Here is a 27541-nt window from a genome sequence, read left to right as displayed (position 1 = left end):
ATGCAAAGTATGCTCTTATGCTACAATATAGCCTTATCGTGGACTTTGACAGGAAAATAGATGTATCAAATTCCAGATGTGTTCTTTTTAAACAACAGTATAGTATATTTTGGATTTTTTTTTCTTATTCTTCTCCACTTTACATTCAATTTTGTTTTGCTGTTATTTTTTTCTAAACAAATACTGTGAGATGTATACTGACTTTCCGTATGTGTGTAGTCATGCACATCTGTACGTGTGCAGTTGTATGTGTCAGTGTGGGTCAGGCTAAGATGTGCTGGGATGGTTGTGTTTTACAAATCCTTGGTTTTGATGAGGGTAACCAGAGGCTTGTCATCAGGACTATAGTCTTCATAGGTGATGGGAGTGGCGTCGTACATAGCGGGTCTGGACTTCTTCCCAAATCTAAAAGGAAAGCAGATACATCAACTGCACATCATTATTTGCATCATCTAATATGGCTGCACAATATAGCTGTGACAATGACACAGCACAGTTTTATTTATATTATTGAGTTAGCACCCGTGGTTTAGTGGTAAAGTAAACAAACAATGGCTTTCTAACCGTTACCACCATCTACCATGTGTTCTTAACCCCCCCTTAAATAAATAAATACACACATACATACATAGCCTAGGCTACATACATACATAATGCCATTACCATCTGCTATTGGCTGATCTCTGGTGCTAAGTGATGTCACCTTCTATAGAGTAAAACAGGTGGTGACGTCACCTGGCACCAGAGTTCAACTACCGGTAATAGCAGACGACAATTTCAGTGGCATGCTTTCTACTATTATGTCAGGCTTTTGATAAAGGATAAATAATGGTTTTTATACCAATCCTGTGACTGACCTGGCATGGCGGATGGAGGCGATGGCGTTGCTGAATTCGCTGTCGATGCTGCGACAGTTGTAGAACTCCTGGTAGGCGTGTCGTGACGAGCCCTGGTACTCGATGCGGCTGATGCGGCAGATGCCCACAATGAGGATGATGAGCATGAGGACGAAGGCCACGCACAGAGCGCCGATGATGATGTAGAGGGAGTGACGCGGCATGTTGGTCAGGGTGTCCTCAGGGTGTGCTGGCTTCCACTGCAGGTCTGGGAGAGATCAAACACACACACACACACACACACACACACACACACACACACACACACACACAAAGGTAAGGATGATGCTTAGCTTAAGTATCCACATCTAATTTAGAATAACAACTGAACTGAGGCGGCAGCTTTCTACTTCCGCATCGACGCCAAAGCAGAGTAGCAAAAACTGCAATTTCTCAATTGGCCACTTGAGGCTGGCTGCAAGAGCGAGTCAATCCCCATTCACCGCCATGTTAAAATGCCCATCTTTACACCGCAAATAAACATGTTAAACAAATGCTTAAAAAAAAGTTTTGTTCTGTATAAGTTGAGGCGATGGGTTAGCTGGCTCAGCCTGGCTGGGGGCGTGGTCAGGGTGGGGTAAATCCCCCGTTCGATCCAGTCAGCAAAGTTAGAATTTAGCTGCTAGCCCAGCCCAGGCAGACACGATCAGGGATTCAACCACCGCAGTAAACGCACATCTGAATAGACGTCTTGTGTTCTGCTCTAGAATCCCCAAAACTGTAGTTACAGCCGCAGCACCTTCCTTTGGTGAGTCAGCCCATTGAGATATATGGGCGGTTTTACCCCACTCGCGCGCCAGCCGTATAACATTTTGTGGGCGTTCCCACACATGCCGACTGTCTCTATAGCTGTTTTCACCTTTCATGACAACTGTACGGGGGTGCATTTTTAATATAACTCACTCACCCGTTTATAGTAAAATAGACGATAGAAAAGGCAATTTTTTGGGTGTGATTGACAGGTCGCCTGTCCAGTGATGGTGCAGCTCACCGATCACGGACCAATAGCAGGTGGCGTTGCGGCTCTGTGGGAAACCCCCGGTCTCGTGCCGTCTTGCCCGAGCTGCGCAAAAACCAAGATGGCAGCAGCCAAAAACGCCAAACTACAGACTTCAAAACGGGAGTCCACAAACCACTGGGTGACGTGACACAAACTCCGCCCATCTCTTTGACTCTGTATGAGTTGAACAGACGGTTTCTGGCAGGTTGACTTACGGATCTCACAGCTGGGCCCCACCCACCCTGGTGGACAGTGACAGGTGAAGCCGTTTGATTGGTCAGTGCAGGTGCCACCGTGGTGACAAGGGTTGCTCTCACACTCATTGATGTCGACCTCACAGCTCTCCCCTGATTGGACAGACACATCAATCAACAACAGAGGTTGGAAAGTCCCGGTGTCCTGACACAATAGTTTTCAAATAGTTGTTTCACCATTATTTCATTGATTTCATCAACTTAATGTTGTTAATGATATCACAACGGGAGATTGTATAAGAAGGGCTGTATATAAGTAGATGTACAAACTATTTCTGTCTACCTCCCACAGTGGAACATCTGAATTTGAATGGAATCTGTTTCTGTATAGCAGTCTACTAAATAAATACATTATTTATCATTTGATTGATTTCAGCCCTATCCCAAATCATGAGAAGCATACTAATAGGCAATTAAGGTAGTCAGGCAGAGGCACAGTGCAAGTGCTCACCCAGGTATCCAGGTGGGCAGGCACAGGAGGCGTTGAGTCCTGCACTCTCACAGCGACCACCATTCTGGCAGCGCAGCTTCAGACACGGGTCCTTGTAGATCTCACAGTGTCTGCCTGCATGGGACACACACACACACACACACACTTGACCGCCATGCCTTGAAACTCCTATAGCGCAAAAACTGTGGCCGCCAAAGGGTGGTGACATTTTTGTGGACCAACCGACAGAGCGACCTATAGAGCTGCTCGTCGCAGCTAAAACATATTCACACACACACACGACACGCATGCACGCACGCACACACACACAGACATGACGACACACGCACACACACACAAATGACACAAATGACACACACACACACACACACACACACACACACATACCTTCAAACTGTGGTGTGCAGACACACTCATAGGCGTTGATGAGATCCCTACAGGTGGCGTAGTTCTGGCAGGGGGCAGACAGACACTCGTTGTACTCCTCCTCACAGTACAAGCCATGGTAGCCTATGAGACACATGAATACAAAAATGTTGGCATCATTAAAGGTTCAAACAGTGCTACTGCACTGCTAATGCTTCATGTTAACCGTTAAAAACTTTTTGGGGGGTTTTCTGCCATTTTTCTCCCCAATTGTACGTGGCCAATTTCCCCTGCTGCTGCTCCACCCCCTCTGCCGATCTCGGGAGAGTTGTGGACTAGCACATGCTTCCTCCGATAGATGTGCTGCTTCTTTTGACCTGACAGTGAGGAGTTTCACCGGTGGCAGGACGTGGCGCGTGGGAGGATCACGCTACCCACCCAGTTCTCCCCACAGACACGTCTGTAGGACCGTCTGACCAAGCCAGAGATACCGCTGCCGGGAATTGAACCCCGGTCTCTGCGGTGGTAGGTAGGCGTAGCCTACTACTCAAGTTCTTTTACCTCTACACTACCCAGATGCCCAAACATTAAACACTTTTATACCTAGGAGGAGCTACCTGGAGCGACCACAGCATTCATCTGTTGGCCACCAAGTAGCAGGGGGGTGAGGGATGAAGTGCCTTGCTCAAAGGCATCACACTGGTCGGTGCTGCGGTAGCGGAGTGAGATGTGCTCACTCACTTTCCTTCCTTCCTCTCCATTTCTCTAGAGACAGTTGAGGGATTTGAACCAGACATCATTCAGTCTGCTTCTCTAACCTCTCTACCCCCATCCCAGCTGTCTCGCTCTTTCCATGTTTGTTGTACTTCTGCTGCAATGTTGCTTCACCCCAAAGAAAGATGAATTCGAGGTGTGTATAACTACTGCTTGCTTACCCATTGCACACAGATATGCTGTCATCATGGAGGTGCACTTGCTCTGCACCCTTAATAAGAAGATGATGAAATCCTGTACTAATGCATAAGGAGACTGTGTATAATGGCTAACACTGCATCAACAACACATCACTGGATACCATTACAGTTGCTGTAAAACAAACACCAAAAAGTACACATAATCAGTTAATTGTCCATGAAGCGCATGAGTCATTGGTAAAGACACCATTGATTTGTATGGGCATCAAGTCAAATGGCATGCAGTGCACAGTGTTTTCCATAGGATGGCAGCTGTGTACTGAGACTGAATCAGCCTCGAACGTCAGAAAACACAAGGTCAACACAGAGAGACTGACAGTCAGACGCCCACTGTCTCCTCTGCTTCCTCTCCAACAGTAACAGGCTGCGGCAGCTGAACAGAAGAATACAAAGCATGTGTGAAGGAGAGTACAGCATGGCTGACTCATCTCTTTGGCTTGCACTGTTATGTTTGCTATGCAGATACATCTGCAAGAAGATAGGAAGAGACGGGAAGACATAGCACTGTATACTCTAGAGAGTTTCTAAAGTAATGTACTTTTGTCTGCATATGATCTTTAATTCTGTCCTATAATAATACTATAAAATAATCTATGGTTTCTCTGACCCCACTATATAAATCAATAGCAGTTAGGCTGACAGCTGTAATTCATGTATATGGTATAACCTGGAAGTACCTGCTCTCGATCAAACCTTTGAACTAATATTGAAGTGTTCACAGGAATGTGTCACAAGCTAGGAGCCAAAATCACTGGAGGACCTTGTGGGTCCCTACATGACAAGTGTAGCAATCTATTTTCATTAGCCCCGCTCCCAGCTTGCCAGGCTAAATTTCTCACTTGAGTCGCATGTTGAATACGTTTCAACAACCCCTCCCTGGGCCACCGCTAACGTGTGTTAACCCCTCCCTGGGCCACCGCTAACGTGTGTTAACCCCTCCCTGGGCCACCACTAACTTGTGTTAACCCCTTCCTGGGCCACCGCTAACGTGTGTTAACCCCTCCCTGGGCCACCGCTAACGTGTGTTAACCCCTCCCTGGGCCACCGCTAACGTGTGTTAACCCCTCCCTGGGCCACCACTAACGTGTGTTAACCCCTCCCTGGGCCACCGCTAACGTGTGTTAACCCCTCCCTGGGCCACCGCTAACGTGTGTTAAGCCCTCCCTGGGCCACCGCTAATGTGTGTTAAGCCCTCCCTGGGCCACCGCTAACATGTGTTAACCCCTCCCTGGGCCACCGCTAACGTGTGTTAACCCCTCCCTGGGCCACCGCTAACGTGTGTTAACCCCTCCCTGGGCCACCGCTAACGTGTGTTAACCCCTCCCTGGGCCACCGCTAACGTGTGTTAACCCCTCCCTGGGCCACCGCTAATGTGTGTTAACCCCTCCCTGGGCCACCGCTAACGTGTGTTAACCCCTCCCTGCTGGGCCACCGCTAATGTGTATTAACCCCTCCCTGGGCCACCGCTAACGTGTGTTAACCCCTCCCTGGGCCACCGCTAACGTGTGTTAACCCCTCCCTGGGCCACCGCTAATGTGTGTTAACCCCTCCCTGGGCCACCGCTAACGTGTGTTAACCCCTCCCTGGGCCACCGCTAATGTGTGTTTGGGGAAGGAAAGTGGGTGAATTAATAAGGAGCCCGCCCTCAGGGCCTTCTCAGTGAAATGCCAGTGAAATGTCAAGTGCCTTTCCTACACTCATGGCTGGCTGGCAGGTGGCTGGCTGTCTGCCTGGATGGATGACTGGCTGGTTGGCTGGATGACTGGATGGCTGGCTGGATGGCTGGATGGCTGGATGACTGGCTGGTTGGCTGGATGACTGGATGACTGGCTGGATGGCTGGATGGCTGGATGACTGGCTGGTTGGCTGGATGACTGGATGACTGGCTGGATGGCTGGATGGATGGATGGATGACTGGATGGAGGGATGACTTGCTGGCTGGATGGATGGATGACTTGCTGGCTGGTTGTCCTGTGAGCTGGTTACATAAAGCAGGAGGCTGGGATCCTTCTACATATCAGCTAAACAGCAGCCTTCTGTCAGGATGCCAACAGGCACATATGCAGATTGCACAAACAAACACACACACACACACACACACACACACACACACACACACACACACACACACACACACACAGAGCACAGATGATTGGATCCTTCTCCAGCAGCCCTCTCTCAGAGCGCCAACAGGCATTTACACAGACACAATCCTAAACACACGCGCACGTGCCATGCACACTCACACACGCGCGTGCGCACGCACACACATACACACACATTAACTCACACAGACCTAAATACTCATACACAACATACACACACACTCAGACACCAGCTGGAATACTGATGAGGTGGAGAAAAGGTCAATTATGGCCCTAAATGCTGTGTGCGTGTGCGCGCGCGCACGTGCGCACGTGCGTGTGTGTATATGTTCACAGTGATGTCTGGGATGCTAATTACAAATCACCAATCTCACCAATCCCATTAGACAGGGCCGTCTGAGCCGAGACATTTGATTGGATGGATGGCAGCATCTGCTCAGCCAGCACAGTCACGGCCACAGACAGACAATGGCTCGCAGCCATACACACATGCAAAGCAACTGTTTCACCATGGCAACCAGACAACAGAGGACGAGAGGGAAAGGAGGTGAGGTAACCATACAGAAAGATAAAGACTAGGAAGGACAAAAGGACGAAGAGGAGAATAAAATACCCATGAATACAAAATGGAGAAATCAAGGCTGAAAACAGCAAAGATATCTGAAACTATCATTATCGATTATTATCGATTAATCTGTCGATTATTTTCACGACTAAATGATTAGTCATTTGGTCTATATGTCACAAAATGGTGTCAATTGTGAATCACTTTTTCCCAAATAAAAGGATAAGATGACATCCTCAAATGTCTTCTTTTGTCCTGACCAATAGTCCACAGCCCAAAGATTTTTTTGTATTTTTTTTTTCTTCAAGATTTGCCTAAATGATTAACCAATTATTTAAAAAATAGTTGGCGATTAATTTTCAGTCAATCGACGAATAGATTAATCAACTAATCATTGCAGCTCTATCTGAAATCATGGAAACATCCCCTCTCTGACTGCAACCCAAGACACAAGAGGAGTGAAATCATTCAAATATTTGATTCAACACGAGGAATATGATGTATGGTGGGATTACGATGTAAGTATTTAAGAAGAGGAGCTTACTTCCAGGCTCATAATGACACACACATGCCATCTTAGAGGGATATGTTAGCTGTCAGTTCCAGCAAAAAAACTTGAAATCTAAGATACAACAGACTATGGATAATTTAAACAACCTAACTGTCTGAATCTGCACTACATACAGTATCTGAATATTTTCCTTGGGCCAAACCTTAAAACAGCTGCAAAAGAGACAGTTAAAGTCGCCGCCACAGACTTTGTCAACATAGAACACAGCAAGTTATTGGCTCATAGATTAGATTAGATCAGACTAGATTAGATAGTATGGATACACACAGAGGAGGAGGGGTTGTATCATGTTTATGGACCACAAGGAAAGTCCTCCCCCTCCCCTCCCCTCCCCTCCCCTCCCCTCCCCTCCCACCAAAGGGTAATTGCAAGAGAATGGATAATGACTAGTCATCTTTCCACAATGGCAGCCATGGATCTTTTACGTAATGTAACATTAACAGGCTCCATGTAGAAACAGATTTAGAGTGGTGAGAGAGGCAGAGAGAGCGGAGGTGACAGAGACAGATCAACACAGAGAATATGAGAGAGAGGGGAAGGTATCCCATAGAGACCCTTGGGTGAGACTGACAGTGATGTTCCTGCAGGACACTCACACTGTGTCCAGTAAACAAGTACAGACTCTGCTCTGTCCCACATGGTGCATCTGGCAATGACTTCTTCTGTCTGAATACCAGACGAGGATTGCTGGAGTTGTGTGGAAGTTTGCAGCAGATTGCGTTAGATTGCGTTAAAGGGGCCAGAAACACAAAAACATGTTGTTTTTTGATGAAGTTAACTAATATGTAAGTGTTGTTTGAGAGATACAGTAGAATACAGTAATACAAGCAGGAGAGAGATAGAGGACAGCGGGGGGTTGGGGGTTTCAAGTCACTGACCAAACACTCTATTTCAGTGATTGCTGTCAGAATATCGAGCCATTTAACACTTATTGTAACACAAAAACATCACTGAATGCACCTTTAAAATCACCCCTAACTGACAAGCTAAATTTGAACATTTGCTGGAAGCTGTCAGTGGGCCACAGCAGCTCACCTGGGACACACAGGCACCTGTAGCTGTTGCCTACGCTGCGGCAGATGCCGTGGGCACAGGGGTTGAGGGCACAGAAGTCCACCAGCTGGGCACACGTGGGGCCAGTGAAGCCCGCTGTGCAGCTGCAGCCGAAGCCCAGGGGCCCGGGGCCCTGCGCGGAGCACGTCCCGTTGTTGTGGCAGGGGCTGGAGGCGCACGGGTCCACCTTCTGCTCACACATGGCACCCTGGTAGCCTGCGGGAGAGGGGTTAGGCAGGAGAGACAGGGCACGAGGAAGGAAAATGTAAAATATATAACAGTCGTCATGAGAGATTGCAACACAAATCAATTTCTCTACCCACACTGCCAGTACTCGTATGATTGCAAATCAGAGTCCAACTTTCTCTGATGGAGCACGTTGTCTTTGCTTTTTTAGTTTTCATTCATCGCACCCTGTGGGCGGGAAAAGTGTACTGTACATCCTGATACCAGAATTTATTTCCGGCAAATGGGGCAAATCTATGGAGTCTCAATTAGTAGGGACGGGACATTATTCTCTGCTGTGATTTAGGCTGATATAACATGGGTCTATATTTACATATCGTGCCCTGTACAGTTTTAATTCACAAGCAATGGCAGCGCAAGGGAACAAAGAACGTGTCACACTGTCGCATTAACAATTCACAGATTAATAGCCTAACAGCACACAGGGACGACTAAGAAAGTATGTTTAAGCACAAGGATCTGGAATAACACTTAATGAGTAGCCTATTTACATTTCTGGGGTTTCACTGAGTTATAGTTGGGGAGCAGTGTACTTCAGTCAGTAGAAGATGTTCTCCTCTAACAGCTAGACTTGACTGGGCCATAGTTTAAGAAAGAGGCTCTTATAGCACCATTAGTGCCTTGTTTTGGAGAAATAGCAGCAATGATCAGAAGACACTCTCCCAGCTCGACTGTCTCATGAGGTTTGACTCCATCATCATCCTCCAGCAGCACTGAGCACTTCAAATCACATCCTGGAGCTATTTTTTATCTGCTCTCCTCTGGAACCTTTCTTCTCTTCATCGTTAAGACAGAAAGAAAGTGATCAAGCGAGAGAATGAACGCTTGTTTGCACACACGGCGTCAGCGGTGGTGCAGTACGACAGACTGCGCTAACTACTGTGTCCCTTATAATATCAATATTTATGCCGGAGTGTGGGATGTGCGTGTCAGCTTTTTCTGCACGACGGTCTTTCTGCATGACGCTTGCTTTAGCCATTTGTCTGCGTGTTCTCTGCAGGCTCCCACACCCCATCGGCTCTTTCATATGAGATCCAGTGTGTGTTGGAGCCGCTCGGTTCTGAGGCCCGTCTCGTTAGCTTTTGTGCCTCTGCTACTTTCACCTATCCTCTAAAAATAACTTAGCTCCTCTCTGTGCCTCCCAGGAGAACTGCTATTGTAGCTCAGAGTGGAGAGCTGCATGCATGCATCCTCTGTGTGTGTGTGTGTGTGTGTGTGTGTGTGTGTGTGTGTGTGTGTGTGTGTGTGTGTGTGTGTGTGTGTGTGTGTGTGTGTGTGTGTGTGTGTGTGTTTGTGCATCCTAGTGTGTTATTGCGTGTGTGCACTATCCACTGCAGAGAGCGGTTCTGTGATTTACAATAACGCTGTAGTAAGTCTCTCTGCTGGCTGTGTGCGGCGTTCCATTGGACTAATGAAGAGATTTCTCCACTAAGCAGGTCCATTGATCTGTAAGAACCTTCTTCCACTGTCTGAGACATTAATCATCTCACGGCAGGAAGGCAGGAGTAATCTGCAGTCCCCCCCCCCCCCCCCTGCAACCTCTCTTCCCATCTCATTCTCTTGCACTTCTCTTAACAGGCACGCACGCACGCACACACACACACATACACACACCTGCACGCACACACACAAGCACGCAGACACACATACACGTGTCGTGCACACACGCACACACACACACACTGCACAAGCTCTTGCCGCATAACTTGAATTTGGTCTTTCATGGTTTCCTCTCCTGTTTTCCTCTTTATTTGGCTCCTTTGCTCTATGTCTACGTAAGCAACTTTGTGACTCCATGAACTTTACATTATTCTCTCCCTACCTCTCTCTCTCTCTCTCTCTCTCTCTCTCTCTTTCTCTCTCTCTCCTTATCTCTCCCTACCTCTCTCTCTCTCTCCCTCTCTTTCTCAATTTCAATTTAATGAGCTTTATTGGCATGACATTATGGATCAAACATACAACAAGCAAAAAGTCACATAGACATCACAACAATAGACTATAACCAGTAAACAATCAAATTAAATGAAGTTCTAGTGTATACTGTCTTCTCACAGAATGGTTTGAATTAGTCTGTCTTTTGGGAGGGTAAGAAAGTCCCTCTCTGTCTGTCTGTCTGTCTGTCTCTCTATCACACACACACACACACACACACACACACACACACACACACACACACACACACACACACACACACACAACACAATAGCATGACCGTACACTGAGCCCCATAAACACACCAAACACTGATCGACTGACAGTATAAACACACCAAACACTGATCGACTGACAGTATAAACACACCAAACACTGATCCACTGACAGTATAAACACACCAAACACTGATCCACTGACGGTATAAACACACCAAACACTGATCCACTGACAGTATAAACACACCAAACACTGATCCACTGACGGTATAAACACACCAAACACTGATCCACTGACAGTATAAACACACCAAACACTGATTGACTGACTAAAAGTCAAACCTCTGAACAATTCTCAAACTTGCTGTTACACCCAAAAGACATCATTCCTCTCACTTAGCCTAACTTTAAGTTAAGTTGGCATCTTCGCACTGCAAACATACACTTAAGATTTGAAATAAAGTATTTTTATCTGAAAATCTCAGATACAGATCGACACCAAAGTCGATAGGCATATCTGTCTACCAAATTGATCATGGAAATCAAAAGTTTTCGAGATATCATTGCAGATGTCGAGGAAAGGCTTAAGCAATTAAAATGATTGAACTTTTCTCAACTTTCCACTCTCGATTCTTTCTTACGGAAATTCGGAAATGGAAGCATCACACCCTTGGCAGAAGTAACAACTTGCCTGTTGGCACACAGTCAGTTGCCAACGGTGTCTGAAGGGCAAAATTATTATCTCTATGGAGCTAAACTTCACTCTAGAGCAAGTATTGTAACTGCACTCATAAGAACCTTTCTGGCTTTACTTAGAATTATGCAGACAATACGGTTACAATACTTTATAGTGAATCGTAGCTCTATACAATGTAGTGAATAGAAAAGCAGGTTTTGTTCTGATTTGGTGAGCACAGTGTTGATTCTCCCTCTGACGTCTGCTCATCCATCACTTTGTTTAATGCAGCTCTCTGTGCTGTGAAGACTTCCGCTGAAGAGGAACGCCACGAGAGAAACCACTTGTGATTGATGTGAGGGTGAGACACTAAACAGCAGCAGGCAAAAATGCTTATCTGTCTGTGCATCTGTGCATGCTCTTTTGTTTGTGTGTGTGTGTGCGTGTGTGTGTGTGTGTGTATGCGTGTGTGTGTGTGTGTGTGTGTGTGTGTGTGTATGCGTGTGTGTGTGTGTGTGTGTGTATGTGTGTGTGTGTGTGTGTGTGTGTGTGTGTGTGTGTGTGTGAGTGTGTGTGTATGTGTGTGTGTGTATGCGTATGTGTGTGTGTGTGTGTGTGTATGTGTGTGTGTATGCGTGTGTGTGTGTGTGTGTGTGTGTGTGTGTATGTGTGTGTGTGTGTGTGTGTGTGTGTGTGTATGTGTGTGTGTGTATGCGTGTGTGTGTGTGTGTGTGTGTGTGTGTATGCGTGTGTGTGTGTGTGTGTGTATGCGTGTGTGTGTGTGTGTGTGTGTGTGTGTATGCGTGTGTGTGTGTGTGTGTGTGTGTGTGTGTGTGTATGCGTGCATGCGTTGCGTTATGTTCGTTAGTTTGTTTTATCATTGCAGTGGTTTTTGCATTGCACTTCCCAGAGTTCACTTTGCAACAGTGATGGTGACTGATGTTACTTATTCCTTCTCAAACTACTTTCTACAAGTGCTACTCTATTCCTTCAAAAAGTCTTAGCTGTCAGGTTGCATAGTTGGTTCTACTGTCGACAAAAGTAAGTCGCTTTTGATAAAAGTCTCTGTTAAATGACCAAATGTAATGTAATGTAATGGCGTTCTTTAAATGGTCTTTTCAGCCATGGGGCTATCGCTGCTCATATTGGTGCCGGAAACAAGAAACCCACCACTGCCTATTAACTAACCGAGGAGCAAAACAGACATTTATTTGCATGAAGCACTGTGGATAGCTATTTAAAGCTGTATTAGTTTGTTATGTTGCACCATTTGAGATTTGAAACATGATATGTTATGCTATTATTTCAGGTGATTTCTTCACAGCGATAAGGGGTTGGTTTTGCTCCACTGCCAAGTTTGACATGTTTTCTTTAATGCTCTAATGGTCGCCGCTTTTTTTAGGTTAGTAAACAAATCAAAACTTAATTAAAGTACACAAACTGAGCCGAGGCAATGTTCCCAGCTGATTCAACCTCCAGTTCATTTCAAAGTTAAGCAAAGTGAGGGGTGCTTGTCCCAGACTTCAGACACAGCAGAATTACCTAATAAGCTGATTAAATATTAACAAATTAAGAAGGGCTGCTATTGGTTCTCAATGCCATTTCTCTCTCTGCTGTGGATTATGAATTCCGGAGACCTTGCTCTCCAACAGCTACTGATTAATAATACAGTCAGGTGTTGCCATGTGAGGCCTCGTCCAGATCAGAAGGAACTGACCGCTGAGTTATTGTACCTGGAACAAGAAACAGCGTTCCTGCCAGCTTTCACACATTCACGTCTGCTGTTCTTTTGTCGATGTGGCGGGGACTGGGAGGAATGTTACCTAATGTTTTGTGTGTGTGTGTGTGTGTGTGTGTGTGTGTGTGTGTGTGTGTGTGTGTGTGTGTGTGTGTGTGTGCGTGCGTGCGTGCGTGCGTGTGTGTGTGTGGGTGTTCCTTGTTGTCGGCACATGGTGTGTGTGCACAAACTAGCGTGCTGTTGTTGAGAAATGCTGTTTTGGCAGGAGTTTTGCGGTCAGAGATTTCCCAGGAGAGGCTGATGTGGGTCGTCAAGGCTACGAAGACTAATTAGAATAGAGGAGAAAGGTTTAAATTAAGCCTCTCAGTGGCACAGATACTGATAAACATGTAGCAAACACGCAAACGATGTTAGCAACTTGGATACACAGATACACACACATGTATTACAGCCATGCGGTTGTGAGGGAGCTATAACGCAGTACCTTCAGGACAGTAGCACCTGGGCCCGGCCAGGCTGCTGAAGCAAGAGGCTCCGTTCTTGCAGGGCTGAGACAGGCAGTGGTCCACCAGCAACTGGCAACGCTCCCCTTCATAACCTGGAGATCACACAGAGATCATATACATGTAATACACTGTCTGATTATGTCTTGTTTTACAGTGGTAGACATTGTCCGCCATGCTGCTTCTGTCCTGCACAGGGTTTCCATTAGCCCATAATGCCGGTATGATTTTACAGGTGAAATCAGTTCAAGTCAGGCAAATTTAAAAGCACAGTTTAAATTGTATTGAAATAGACTGACATTTTACTTCTGGACCAATATCGACACTGTAAACCATAACATCTTACTCAGTAAACTCAGGGCTCTGGGTTTCAACAGCACGTCCTTAAACTGGGTTCGGTCCTACTTGACAGGTAGGCAGCAGGTGGTGGACATAAATGGGACTCTGTCCCGCCCTTGCCCCATTAGCTGTGGGGTACCCCAGGGGAGCATTTTGGGTCCACTGTTATTCCTGGTTTACATAAATGACATGAAATCTGCCTGTGACTGCCCTCTGTTCCTGTTCGCCGACGACTCCGCCCTCCTGTTCTCCGACACGGACAAGGGGGTGGTCGAGCAAAAACTTAGCAAGGAGCTGTCAAATGTTGGGGTTTGGCTCTCGGACAACCGACTGTCTCTCCATTTAGGGAAAACGGAGTCAATTTTATTTGCTTCCAAATTTAAGCTAAAAAAATCCCCGGGTTTTTCTATCAAGGTGGGTGACGTGTCTGTACCCTCAAAGGAAGAGATTACCTACTTAGGGTGTATCCTGGACAACAAGCTCTCAGGCGAGAAGATGGCTCATAAAGTCATTTCCAAAGTAATTCAAAAGACAAAATTTTTAGCCCGCATCTCCAAAATCATAAACAGTGCCACGTTGTTGATTCTGGCAAATGCACTAATTCAATGCCATTTCGATTACGCCTGCTCCTCCTGGTTTACGGCCACCACAGCCAAACTAAAAACTAGACTTCAGACGGCCCAGAACAAGCTGGTGAGGGTTGTCCAGGGCCTTCACCCCAGAACCTCTCTGCTCCGCTCTCATTTCCTCAGCCTTAGGTGGCTGAGAGTGGAGGAGAGGGTATCTCAGATCAAGCTATGTATGGTCCACAGGATCATGAACCTGGAAGCCCCTGCGTACCTCTCCGGTTATTTCCGGAGGGTTAGCGAGGTGCACGGCTATTCCACCAGGGGTAGTTACACAAACGTTGTACTTTTTAAATTTAAAAGTTTAACAGGTAAATGTACTTTTTTATACTCAGCAGCGATCCTGTGGAACAGCCTCCCCGAAAATATTAAAACTCTTGGGTCCAAACTCACGTTTAAGTCCACCTTAAAACAGTGGCTACAGAACGGCCCCTAAGGTTGGCCCTTTTTGCAGAAAAGGGGTCGTAATGTTTTTATTCCAGAATTGTAATTTATTTTAGTTTCTCTTGTTTGTATTATATATTATATAATATATAATATTATATATTATATATTATATATTATATTTATACTAGATATTCCTGCATATACAGGTAATTTCTTTTAAGATCTCTTGTATATATTTTTGGTATGTACAGATTTGTGTATATAGGTGGTTTTAGTACACATGTTATTTATTTTTGCCTTAGAAGTCGTTAAATTATTTTCCATGTGTTAAGTGCTTGTTATGTCCTGTAGTGTTGAATGTCCCTCGCGCACACACGCGCTCATACACGCACACACTCATTCATTCCATTTTGCCTCACTCTAAGGACCACAATGGAAATAAGCCCTCGGGCTTTGTTGTGTTTTATTCCTTTTGTCTCTAATGATATGGTTGTACCCTGTATTTCTCATGTTCGTTGATTCAATAAAGTATTCAATCAATCAATCAATCGGTCATATTGGCCAAGAAATGAGGAGCGAGAACATCCAGTGTAGGCTAGCGCTGAGTCAACACGAGCCACAGCCCCTCTCCATGTCACGAGCACACAGCCAGGTCATGACCTCTTGGTTGATAGAAGCATGGTTGGCACAGGGAATCGACGGCCGCAATCGAGATTACAAGAACATTTCAATGAAAGAAATCCATTCAGAATTGAGGATCGCAGAGCAGCTTGAAATAAAGTATGTCTCTGCATATTGCTTTTTCACTGCTGTGGCTCACGCATTGCAAGTTGGAGAGACAATAGCCAGCAGCTGCACGCTTCACTGCGGAGAGCCAGAAAGCAACAGGTTATGTGTTTTTTTTTGTTTATTTGAAAGCAATTTTGATTCTATTTGATTTGATCTGAGAAAAAAGGCCTATAGCAAATGGAAATTTGATTTTGAGTCGGCAGTAGCACTAATTCAAATGTTATGAGCCAGTCAGCAATAAGTTATGTATTTCTTTGTTTATATTCAAAGAGTTTTTATTCAATTTGATTTTATTTGAGAATATGTAGGCCTAAAGCTGTAGGAAATCTTTGTGTTTATGTGTTGCCCCAATGCACTGCACACCCTAAGCACATGAGTCTATAATTGATGGGACTTGAAAGATCTAATATTTGACCAGAATATATCGCAGTTGTCCGGCACACTGAAATCTGGCAGGACACGTTGACGGAAACCCCATCCTGCATCAATACTGCATAAGCGCGGCAGTGCTGTACTGCAGCCTCTCCTTTGCAGATAAAGCTGCTCTGAACAAGGATGTTGTGGCACAAAACTGTCTCTCGCAGCTCTCAAGCATTCATCAGATATGAGCCACAAGGGTTGAAAGGCTTCTTTTCCTGTGTCGATCCAGCCACAGAGGAACAATAGAGACCCAGAGATTCACAGTGCAGCGTATGGAAGAGAACAAAGCAAACATCAATCTGGACTGGGCACGCTGATGGGAACAGCACAGCCATTAGCATCTAACTTTTACATTTTCTTCAGTGACTGGAACACAAATTATTTAGGAAAAACACAACAACAGACGCCGTTTGATGCGTATTTCACATTATTGCCTCAGCTGCAGTTCAGTCAAATCCAGCAGCCCTGTTTTCTTGTTTGAACCACTTCACAGTAACCAATCAAAGCCCAGCAGGTCACATGACTCCATCAGTCAGTGGCTCTGCGTGCGGCCCAATAGGGCGATGATGAGAAGATGAGTCTTTGTCCTTGATTGTCTACAGCAAAAAGTGAGACACAGACAGAAACTGCACAGCATCATGATGGGGCATCACAGAAGCCCAGACATATGAGCATGGGTTACTTCATGAAGTACACTGATAAGCTAAATCCAGGTAAAAGCCATTATCCCGGGGCGGCTGTAGCTCAGGAGGTAGAGCGGGTCGTCAACTAATCGCTTTGGATAAAAGAGGTCGGTGGTTCGATGGTGGTAACATAACTGAACTGAACACACACACACACACACACACACACACACACACACACACACACACACACCTGGAGGGCAGGTGCATGTGAAGTTGCGGCCTTCGTCCCCCTGTCTGACGTCAGTGCAGGTGCCGTTGTTGCGACAAGGTCTGTGGTGGCAGGCATCGAATTCCTCACAGAAGATTCCAGTGTAGCCATCTTCACACTCGCAAAAGAAGGTGGTCTGCAAAACACACACACACACACACACACACACACACACACACACACACACACACACACACACACACACACACACACACACACACACATCTCAAATCAATAAGCCTGCAATTGGTGAAATAATAGGAGATTGAGATGAAAGGAAGAAAAAAACTTGTGAAATAGAAATACGGTAATTAGATTGAACAATGAACATTGAGAAACAGCAAGGCACTATCAATGTAGTAATGTACGGTTGAAATAGTTCAATAACAAAGCAATGCAAAAATACCCAACTGTGACATTATTTGAATTTCTGAAAACTGTGGAAAGCGCTGGTAAATCTGTTGAAGCTTCCGGTGTTATTTGCCATGCCCCCTCTGCGTCATTATTGTCTTTGTAATATGCAGAAGAGGAACCGTCAGACCTGTCTGCAGGTCACCTTTCGGGGGAGAACTCCAGCGGTATTGAACGTAGTGACAGTCTGAGGTAGGTCAAAGTCACACTAGGGAGAAGGGGGGGGGGGGGGGGGGGGGGGGGGGGGGAGTGGCAGACCAGCAGAGCTCCCAACCTGCAACCTCCTCATCACGAGAGATCTGGTTTGAATCCTGACCATAACCACCTGGATCCATGAACTCACATTCTGTTTCGCTCTGTGGACTCCGAGCTGTGCACAGTCATTTCAGTGGGTAGACCAGTCCTTCAGCCAATCAGCATTGGATCCAGTCAAATCCAACTCCATTCGGACGAACGGCAAAAACATCTCTCTGCTGTTGCATACTCCTGTTCTTGTTTAATTATTGTTGTTGTTATTAATTCATTATTAATTCAATTCAGATGTGTTACGTCACTATCAAATGTCTATTTGTGTGTTTTAGCCTAAAAATATGTCCTACCTGCATTGGTACTGCAGGATGTTTCTCCTGGGAGGGTTGATCCCTCACTCTCCAGTGTAAACCGTCTAATAAAGTTGAAATGCCGCAAATCATCCACAAATAACAAATCAAAGGAGAAATAAAGTTTGTGGTTCTGGTACCTCAGAGGGCTGAGTGATGCACTTGCCCTTCCCGGAGCACTGGGGGTCGCTGAAGCGGCTGCCTGGCTCCACACAGCTGCTGGCCTTCACCGTCAGGTTGAGACGCAGGGTGACCTCCGGGGCAGTGGGGGCGCCCACACGCACCACACCTACAGCAGAGGAGGACAGTCTTTTACAGACTGATCCATTTATATAGTGTATCATTTTGATAGCTGTTAGCATGGATAGATGTTTGATAGTCAGAAAAGTAGAGACAATTACTGTACTGGGCTTCTAAGGTTTATTAGGATCATTCGCAACTGAATATCTTTATGGAGCCTAATGTCCATTGCTTTGCATAAATGTTTGAGGACAGATTTGACATATTTCACTATTAATTATGGGGGAGGAGGGGGATGATCTCCCATGTGGCTAAAAGGTGAAAAGAAGGTCAACCTTCATGATGACCAAAACAAACTGTCTGCTTGTCCGTCTCGTCTATGAGTTCATAACATTTCTTTTTATATCCTGAATGAGAGCAGACAGCTACACAGGGGCTTGGATAAAAATAGCATCATAGTGGATGAACATTAACTGCCGTTATTAAAGACCCGGTCTGAGCCAATGAGGTGCGAGCCGGGCGATGACGCTGCAAGCTCCTCAGCCAATCAGAAGACTGAAGCGTGCCCCTCCGTCGCCCCTGAACAGAATGACAGTCGGCCCAATGACATCGAATGTCAGACATGCCCAGTCACTGTTCCTTCACACAACACATAGTCATGAAAACACACCTATACGCAGTCAACACACACTGTACAAGCAAATACACACTCAATTATACAGACAAATGCAAAGTCACCTTCCTACTTACTTAATATGCTTTACGCAGACCTCATGCACACAGACACACACACACGTGTGCGCACACGCACGTGCACGCACGCACACACACACACACACACACACACACACACACACACACACACACACAGGCCTATACATGGAGTGCACATACGTACCCAAGTACTCGTGTATGGGCGGTGGGCACGCACATCAGGCTTACTTGACCAATTTGACCTTCAATCCTCCCCTTCCTCCACTGCCCGTCCTCTGTCTCTCCATCTCTCCTTGTCTCTCATCTCCTCCTCCCTCCTCTCTCTCTCACTTCCTCCCCCATGCCTATCTCATCCCTTTCTTTCTCACCCTGCCTTTGTCCTTTGCCTCCCCTTCTATCCCTCTCTCTCTCTCTCCCTCCTTATGTACCTATCTGTCTCATCCTCTCTCTCCCACTCGCCCTCCTCCTTCTCCCCTCTGATTTAACTCACCAGTGCTCTCTCTCTCTCTCTCTCTCTCTCTCTCCCTCCCTCCCCTCAAGGCAGTCAATGGAAGGCGGTGCCACGGAGGTAGCAGACATGTCAAGGTCAGCAGACAGGGCTGTCCAGCAGAGTGCAGCATCAGGTATGGAGAGCACACACACACCCAGAGGTCGAGCTGCCCTTCAGTCAAAGAGCAAGACTCCACCTACCCTGCTGCACCTGCTGCAGCTGCCCACCATCGTGTGAATACTCTTAAACAATGTGTGTGTGTGTGTGTGTGTGTGTGTGTGTGTGTGTGTGTGTGCGTGCGTGCGTGCGTGCGTGCGTGTGTGTGTGTACAGATGGAAATCTCAACATGAACATTAAACAGTTTTTCCCCCTCTTCAATATGCAAATATGCCATCCTGACTCGTACATGCAAATGTTCTGTGATTCTCCCCAGTGACGTTTCAGCAGTAAACGCTGTCAATATACTGTATTTAATTCCATTAGTTCTCTGATGTTGTGACTCGATATTACTAAATGAGCCATTTGAAGTTACTTGGCTTCAAAATTGTTTCCTAATGGAGTGTACTGTGGTCGTAGCCGTGGAGGGAGCACCACGAGATGCCATTATGTTCCCTCAATCCTATGTTGCCTCAGCCCTGTTTCCTCAATCTTATATCCCCTCAGCCCTGTTCCCTCAGCCCTATGTTCCCTCAGACCTATGTTCCCTCAGACCTATGTCCCCTCAGCCCTGTTCCCTCAGACCTATGTCCCCTCAGCCCTGTTCCCTCAGCCCTATGTTCCCTCAGACCTATGTTCCCTCAGACCTATGTCCCCTCAGCCCTGTTCCCTCAGACCTATGTCCCCTCAGCCCTGTTCCCTCAGACCTATGTTCCCTCAGCCCTGTTCCCTCAGCCCTATGTTCCCTCAGCCCTGTTCCCTCAGCCCTATGTTCCCTCAGCCCTGTTCCCTCAGACCTATGTCCCCTCAGCCCTGTTCCCTCAGACCTATGTTCCCTCAGCCCTGTTCCCTCAGTCCTATGTTCCCTCAGCCCTGTTCCCTCAGCCCTATGTTCCCTCAGACCTATGTCCCCTCAGTCCTGTTCCCTCAGCCCTATGTTCCCTCAGCCCTGTTTCCTCAATCTTATATCCCCTCAGCCCTGTTCCCTCAGACCTATGTCCCCTCAGCCCTGTTCCCTCAGACCTATGTTCCCTCAGCCCTGTTCCCTCAGCCCTATGTTCCCTCAGCCCTATGTTCCCTCAGCCCTATGTTCACTCAGCCCTATGTTCCCTCAGCCCTATGTTCCCTCAGCCCTATGTTCCCTCAGCCCTGTTCCCTCAGCCCTATGTTCCCTCAGCCCTATGTTCACTCAGCCCTATGTTCCCTCAGCCCTATGTTCCCTCAGCCCTATGTTCACTCAGCCCTATGTTCACTCAGCCCTATGTTCCCTCAGCCCTATGTTCCCTCAGCCCTATGTTCCCTCAGACCTATGTCCCCTCAGTCCTGTTCCCTCAGCCCTATGTTCCCTCAGCCCTGTTCCCTCAGCCCTATGTTCCCTCAGCCCTATGTTCACTCAGCCCTATGTTCCCTCAGCCCTATGTTCACTCAGCCCTATGTTCCCTCAGCCCTATGTTCACTCAGCCCTATGTTCCCTCAGCCCTATGTTCCCTCAGCCCTATGTTCCCTCAGCCCTATGTTCACTCAGCCCTATGTTCACTCAGCCCTATGTTCCCTCAGCCCTATGTTCCCTCAGCCCTATGTTCACTCAGCCCTATGTTCCCTCAGCCCTATGTTCACTCAGCCCTATGTTCCCTCAGCCCTATGTTCACTCAGCCCTATGTTCCCTCAGCCCTGTTCCCTCAGCCCTATGTTCCCTCAGCCCTATGTTCCCTCAGCCCTATGTTCACTCAGCCCTATGTTCCCTCAGCCCTATGTTCCCTCAGCCCTATGTTCCCTCAGCCCTGTTCCCTCAGCCCTATGTTCACTCAGCCCTATGTTCCCTCAGCCCTATGTTCCCTCAGCCCTGTTCCCTCAGCCCTATGTTCACTCAGCCCTATGTTCCCTCAGCCCTATGTTCACTCAGTTCTGTTCCCTCAGCCCTATGTTCCCTCAGCCCTATGTTCTCTCAGCCCTATGTTCCATCAGCCCTATGTTCACTCAGCCCTGTTCCCTCAGCCCTATCTTCCCTCAGCCCTATGTTCTGTCAGGCGTATGTTTCCTGAACCCTATGTTCCCTGAGCCCTATCTTCCCTCAGCCCTACTGTATGTTCCGTCAACCCTATGTAACCTCAGCATACTGTATGTTCCCTCAGCCCTGTTCCCGCAGCACTATGTTCCCTCAGCCTTATCTTCCCTCGACCCTATGTTCCATCTGCCCTACTGTATGCTCCCTCAGCCCTATGTTCCCTCAGCCCTAGTTTCCATCAGCCCTATGTTCCCTCTGATCAGTACAATATTTATTTTGCCAGGATGACGGAGGCATCACCCACTCTACTCCGCCTCTGATTGGCTTAGCCTGATATTAATTTACCCTAACCTGAACCAATCATCATTCCTCATGCATAAACCTAACCCAATCAGAGGCAGAGTAGGGCGGGAAAATAAAATGTGCGTACCTAACCCTGACCCCTAACCCTGATGCCGAGGGAACACAGGGATGACCCCAGCATGACCATGTTGCATTGGTCAATAATAGCAGTGTAGCAGCCACAGAACTTGAATGGATAGAATGTCATTCCCATTTAAAACCATAATTTAGACAAGTAAAACAACCACAACACCCTTACCACCGTGCTAACCTGATCTTCAGAAATACGTGAAATGACCACGACCTTCAGCGCATTATAGGCACCACGTAATGCTGTGTTCAGAGGTTGTGGTCATTTCATGTATTTCTGTGAGATGAGGCTGTTCTATCCATTCAAGTTCTGTGGTAGGAACTGTATAATAAACTGGGCTTTCACCTTGCCTGCCACTGTACAGAGCTGGTACATTGCAGGAGATTGGAGGGACCTTACTGAGAAAGTAGTTTTGTCCCAGGGGCAGGGAGTGGTCCGGCACCACCAGTCCATCATGGGCCTGCTGGAACCACATCATGGTTCCCTCCAGCATCGACGAGCGCAGGAAGTCCTCTTCACTCACACGCCACAACACCGGAGCACCACTCGCATTCACCACCACCCTGAGTAGAAGGGAGGGAGAGAGAGAGGGGGGGGGGGATGAGGAAGATAAGGAGGGAGGGATGGAGGGGATGAGGGAGAGAGGGGGGGAAACAGAGGGAGGGAAGGAGAGAGAGAGGGAGGGAGAGAGAGGGGAGGGGGAGAGAGAGAGAGAGGGAAAAGGATAACCAGGAAAATAATTTAAAAAAAATACACAATGTACAAAATATTATGGACATCTTCCTGATTTTGAGTTGCAACCTCTTTTTTGCACAATTCATCTGAGTTGTATAATACTCTCTGGCTGTCAGCTTCCATTTAACTCAGGTTTAACTGCATCTCCTCCTCTGTGATTGGTACTATTGATTTAATGGGGGAAATCAATTACTTTTACCTGAATTGACCTCATCAGTGTTCTTCACGAAGAGGAAGTGTCCCTACTTTCTTTTTAATGACTTGGTGAGCACTTGATTTATCTGGCCGGATGTCTTTAGCAGCAGCAAAATGTCAACAAAACAAGCTTCCAAGATTGGTGTTTTGAAGATTATAGACATGTAGTTTGAGGGCTCAGCCACTTGGGGGCGCTGCGGCAGACTCAGCCAACCAGTTTAATTACCAATTTATGAGAGCCAATCAGAAGGCCACAATATCGAAGCATGATCAAGATGCAGTCATGTCGTTTTAGGCGCTGCTTCATTTCACAGTTGATCGACAGTTTGCAGTCCTGTGTATGCGTCCAGAGAAATGTGAGTTATACTTTCACAGTTTATGGATACATTTTCATTGCTTTGTTATTTTCTGTTTCTTTTATTATGTCTACTGTCATGTGTATGAGAAGTACTGTGTGAAATGTGACATTATTGCCGTGATCAGCACGCGACAGTCCTTTTATGTTATGCCAAAGATGCATAGCCTATAGTTTTTATGGATATAATTATTTATGTTCCTATCGAACTCATATGTTATATTAGCCCACTGCCAGTAGTCTAATGTCAACCATTAGCTTAGCCATTTGCATTATCAAGCAAGCTGTAGGCTTTGGGATATATATTATATATTATTATTATTATTATTATGAGTGAGCTGTCATTAATGGCTACTTAAGTAACTAAAGTCATACTGCAATAAACCTTTCCATCAAGTCTTGGGGCAACTTAGAAGTGCATTCTGACAGATTATTCTGCTAAATAAGAGAAGCCAGCCTGTAATTATTAAGCCTCTGCAACAATCAGATAAATGAAATAATCCTTGATGTGAACTGTTCCAGCTCTCTTCATCCTTAGCCCGAATATTCAAAATAAGGTTCAACCTTGTCTGCATGCTGTTCCAGCTTTTCTGATTTTGATACGCTACAGAGGGTCTTCCTACAAATAAAGCAATGCATGTTGTCAAGGGCTTGAACCTGCACCCCCTGGTCTTCCTACTCATTCCACCCTCCTGGCATCTTGGCCAAGTCTAGTGAGTAATAGCCAGTGCTGTCTGACTCTGTGGGAGTGATACATGTAGTGCTCCCTGTGGAAACATTGTGACCCTCACAAACAGAGCAGTGGAATAGATAGTGGCCAAGGGCTATCAGGACTTTGGCCAATTTGTATGAGTGAGTGAGATCAAGAGAGACCAACAGATAAATTGAGAGAGAGTGTAAGAGTAGAGAAAAAAGACAGAAAGAGAGAGAAAATATGGGCACATAGCATCAAGCAACATCACAGCTGCTTTCTCCCTCCCTCCCTCCCTCCCTCCCTCCGACAAACAAATCTTCCAGCCTCTTTGAGATATAAGACTTTTATGACTTTATTATTGCCATCTGAAAATGTATGTTGCTTTTGGTTCAGTACTTCATCATCAAGTGGTGTGTGTGTGTGTGCGTGTGTGTGTGTGTGTGTGTGTGTGTGTGTGTGTGTATGTATGTGTGTGTGTGTGTGTGTGTGTGTGTGTGCGGTGTGTGTGTGTGTGTGTGTGCGCGTGCGGTGTGTGTGTGTGTGTGTGTGTGTGTGTGTGTGTGTGTGTGTGTGAATGTCCTTTCAAAATTGTGTCTGGGGGTGCGTTCAGGCATCACTTGTAATTATACAGTCTGCAAACAAAACAACAGCATTTGATGAAGGCACAGCTAGGAGCTGCCAGGCAGCCATTGTGACGAGGCCATGAGTCGTGCCCATCATAATGAGGGGCAGCGTTCAGCACCTTGACCAGCGCTTCTGCATTGACCCTCACTTACTGAGCCTTTTGTCCTTTAAAAGTCACAATGAATCCGCATTTTGAGAGCTTGCTTCATGATGTATTTCCTATTCAAACAGGATGTTGGGGCGGGGCATAACGCACGTGTAAAAAGTGTAAACCAATGGGATATCAGTTTGGGAGAGAAAGGCAGTTTCATTTGATGGGACAGGTGGAATTGTTCAAAAATCTGTTTATGTGCACCTGATGGCATCAACACTGGGGATTGTCCACTTTACAAGAAGTAAATGTCATTTAGATTTTGAAATAAAGGTACAAGAAAATAAAAAAATCAAATTTTTAGTCATTTTCATTTTTAAGCGGTGCAGCTGCTTCTATACGTGACATGAGTGTCCGTTTGTATTACAGTACACACGGTGTCCATTTGTAGCATGATGTCCATCTGTATCATGAGAAGATAGACCAATCAGGACTAGACTTTTGTATGCATATAGAGATGGGGGCGGGCCGCGGGGGAGAAGCCAAACCTGCACCGCTAACTTCAACACCAGGGGTGCGATGTTTCATTTCAGTGTGGCTTTAAGAAGAAAAAAGCTATTCCCTGGATAAATCACCATAGAAGTTGTACAGTATTATTGATTATCGATATAGGATGTAACAAACTCATACCCAAATGTGCACATACAGTATGTCAATATGCTTCAAAGTTGCTTGATATGCTGTATTTCTGTATTTTCGTTATTGTGGTTATAGTGTTGAATGCCTTCCAGTATTTTGATGTCATGAGTGGTATGACTCCTGAACGTGTGGGTTCTCAGAGGAGAAGAACTGGGGCCACTGCAGTCACAAAGCATACGAGAAGCAGCAGGGAGTCTTACTTCACAGCCGTCTCCTCGGGCACTTCCAGAGACAGAGTCAGGGTCCCCTCGGTCAGCTCACACAGCTCAGGGCTCACACAGTGGAGCCCCTCGGTCACCTGTGGGGCGCGCACGCACACACACACACACACACACACACACACACACACACACACACACACACACATTTTAGAGACATTTCACCGCAAATAAACTACTCTGGATGGGGTAAAGTCACCTAAACTCTACCCCCCTAGTTTTACTTTCAGCTGTACTCTCACCCTCTCCGCTTCCCACATCACCACCAGCAGCCGCTGGCCGGGCTTGGGCTGCCATGGCTGCAGGGTGGGCGGGGCCTGTGAGATGGCGGTGGGGACAGTGGTGGGCTGCTGCGGGGGCGGGGTGGCAGTGGCGGTGCTGGAGGCCACCGGGGTAGCCAGTTCTGGAGCGGAGGGAGTGGCGCGGTCCCAGCTGGCAGCGGGCAGGTCCAGCAGGATCTGGTCGCACCGGGCCCCCTCGTAGCCGTCGCTGCACTCGCAAGTGTAAGCCGCCTCCTCCTCCCCGCCGTCGCTACGGCTGCAGTTTCCATGGAGACAGGGGCTGCTGGCACAAGGGTCTGTGAAGAACTGAGAGGGGGGGGGAAGGGGGCAAAAAAACATAGGAGGAAAAAAGGAAGAGTTAGAGAGGCATAACAATGGGAAAAAAACATGATCTAACTGTGTTTCTTGCCCCCGTCTTATACGACAGCACCCACATTTCTTTTGTCACTTTGTCAGTTTTTTACAGCTTAGGCCGTGTGTCCATATGGCGTCTATTCCTACGCTCCGGCGTCTTTTTTCAGTTGTTTCCAATGAGGAGAGAGCGTATGCGGGGGCCTACGGCCGTCAAGGACGCACACTGCAACCAGCGTCTTTTTTCAGAGCGCTCCGCTTTTTTGTGCGCCGGCTCCCAGCGCTTCCAGCTGAAAATATCTGAACTTTTCAGAAAGACGCTGGTGTCGGGCGCACCGTTTCATGCAACTAATCATATGGAGAAACTATCACAACAGAGACAGAAAGGCTCAATTGTGGGAGCAGATTGGCTGGACACCGAATATTTCTGATGAGTGTTGCGCTAAATCACCGTACGTGTGTTGTTGTTAGCTTGTTGTTAGCTGTCAGCTATCAAGCTAGCTACCGCTGCTGAGCTAACGTTATTTTCAATCTTCCTTGCATATTGTGCACTGGGATCAGCGCTCCACAGCGTACTTCCAGCGTTTAAATGTCAGGAATAGACGGGCAGTCGACACGCGGCCTTACACTGCAAAAGCACTAGAGAGGGACTCAGCTTCATTTTATATGAGCTGTGTGTCTCAGAGAGTGGTCCCTGAAACACTGTGATCAACAAGAAAGCACATAAAGTAGTCCAACTCACTGATCATATCCCAGCCACTCCACTACTTATTTTATTGCTCACTTAACTCAGTTCCTTCCTTCACACGCTCCACTCTCCTCTCCTCTCCTCTCCTCTCCTCTCCTCTCCTCTCCTCTCCTCTCCTCCCCTCTTCTCTTCTCCTCTCCTCCTCTCTTCTCCTCTCCTCCCCTCCTCCCCTCCTCTCCTCTCCTCTCCCTCCTCTCATCTGTGAACTGTGAAGCACTTTGTGACCTTGCTCTGTGAAAGGTGCTATATAAATAAATTGTACTTACTTACTTACTTACTCTTTCATTAGATTTTCACATTCACTTTTTAATGATTTGTTGCAGGAGAGCTCCAATTCACTCCCTCCCTCTCTCTCACACACACACACACACACACACACACACACATAGAAAAAGTATGTGTATGTGCGAGCAGACACACATTCGCAGAAATGCATTGACACACACACGCACATGCGCACGAACGTGCACACGCACTCACGCATTTCATTCCCAACCCA

The 27541-nt window shown here is 46.8% G+C and overlaps 1 protein-coding gene across 1 annotated transcript in view; it reads right to left on the bottom strand.

Moving 5' to 3' along the window:
• Positions 1–293: 293 nt before the first annotated feature.
• dner (delta/notch-like EGF repeat containing) overlaps positions 294–27541 on the bottom strand; it is a gene marked incomplete at both ends in the record, with an annotated part of 69006 nt that continues 41758 nt past the window's right edge. Inside the window, 12 exons of the mRNA XM_083636614.1 lie at positions 294–405; positions 858–1104; positions 2112–2243; positions 2602–2711; positions 2985–3111; positions 8218–8451; positions 13530–13643; positions 16986–17139; positions 18154–18302; positions 22451–22614; positions 25645–25742; positions 25905–26249. Coding sequence (XP_083492740.1) covers positions 294–405; positions 858–1104; positions 2112–2243; positions 2602–2711; positions 2985–3111; positions 8218–8451; positions 13530–13643; positions 16986–17139; positions 18154–18302; positions 22451–22614; positions 25645–25742; positions 25905–26249 — 1986 coding nt within the window. The remainder of the gene's footprint in view (positions 406–857; positions 1105–2111; positions 2244–2601; positions 2712–2984; positions 3112–8217; positions 8452–13529; positions 13644–16985; positions 17140–18153; positions 18303–22450; positions 22615–25644; positions 25743–25904; positions 26250–27541) is intronic.

The sequence above is a fragment of the Poromitra crassiceps genome (genome assembly GCF_964638095.1).
Source record: "Poromitra crassiceps genome assembly, chromosome: 5".
NCBI lineage: Eukaryota > Metazoa > Chordata > Actinopteri > Beryciformes > Melamphaidae > Poromitra > Poromitra crassiceps.
This window is presented reverse-complemented; position numbering and strand designations above follow the sequence as displayed.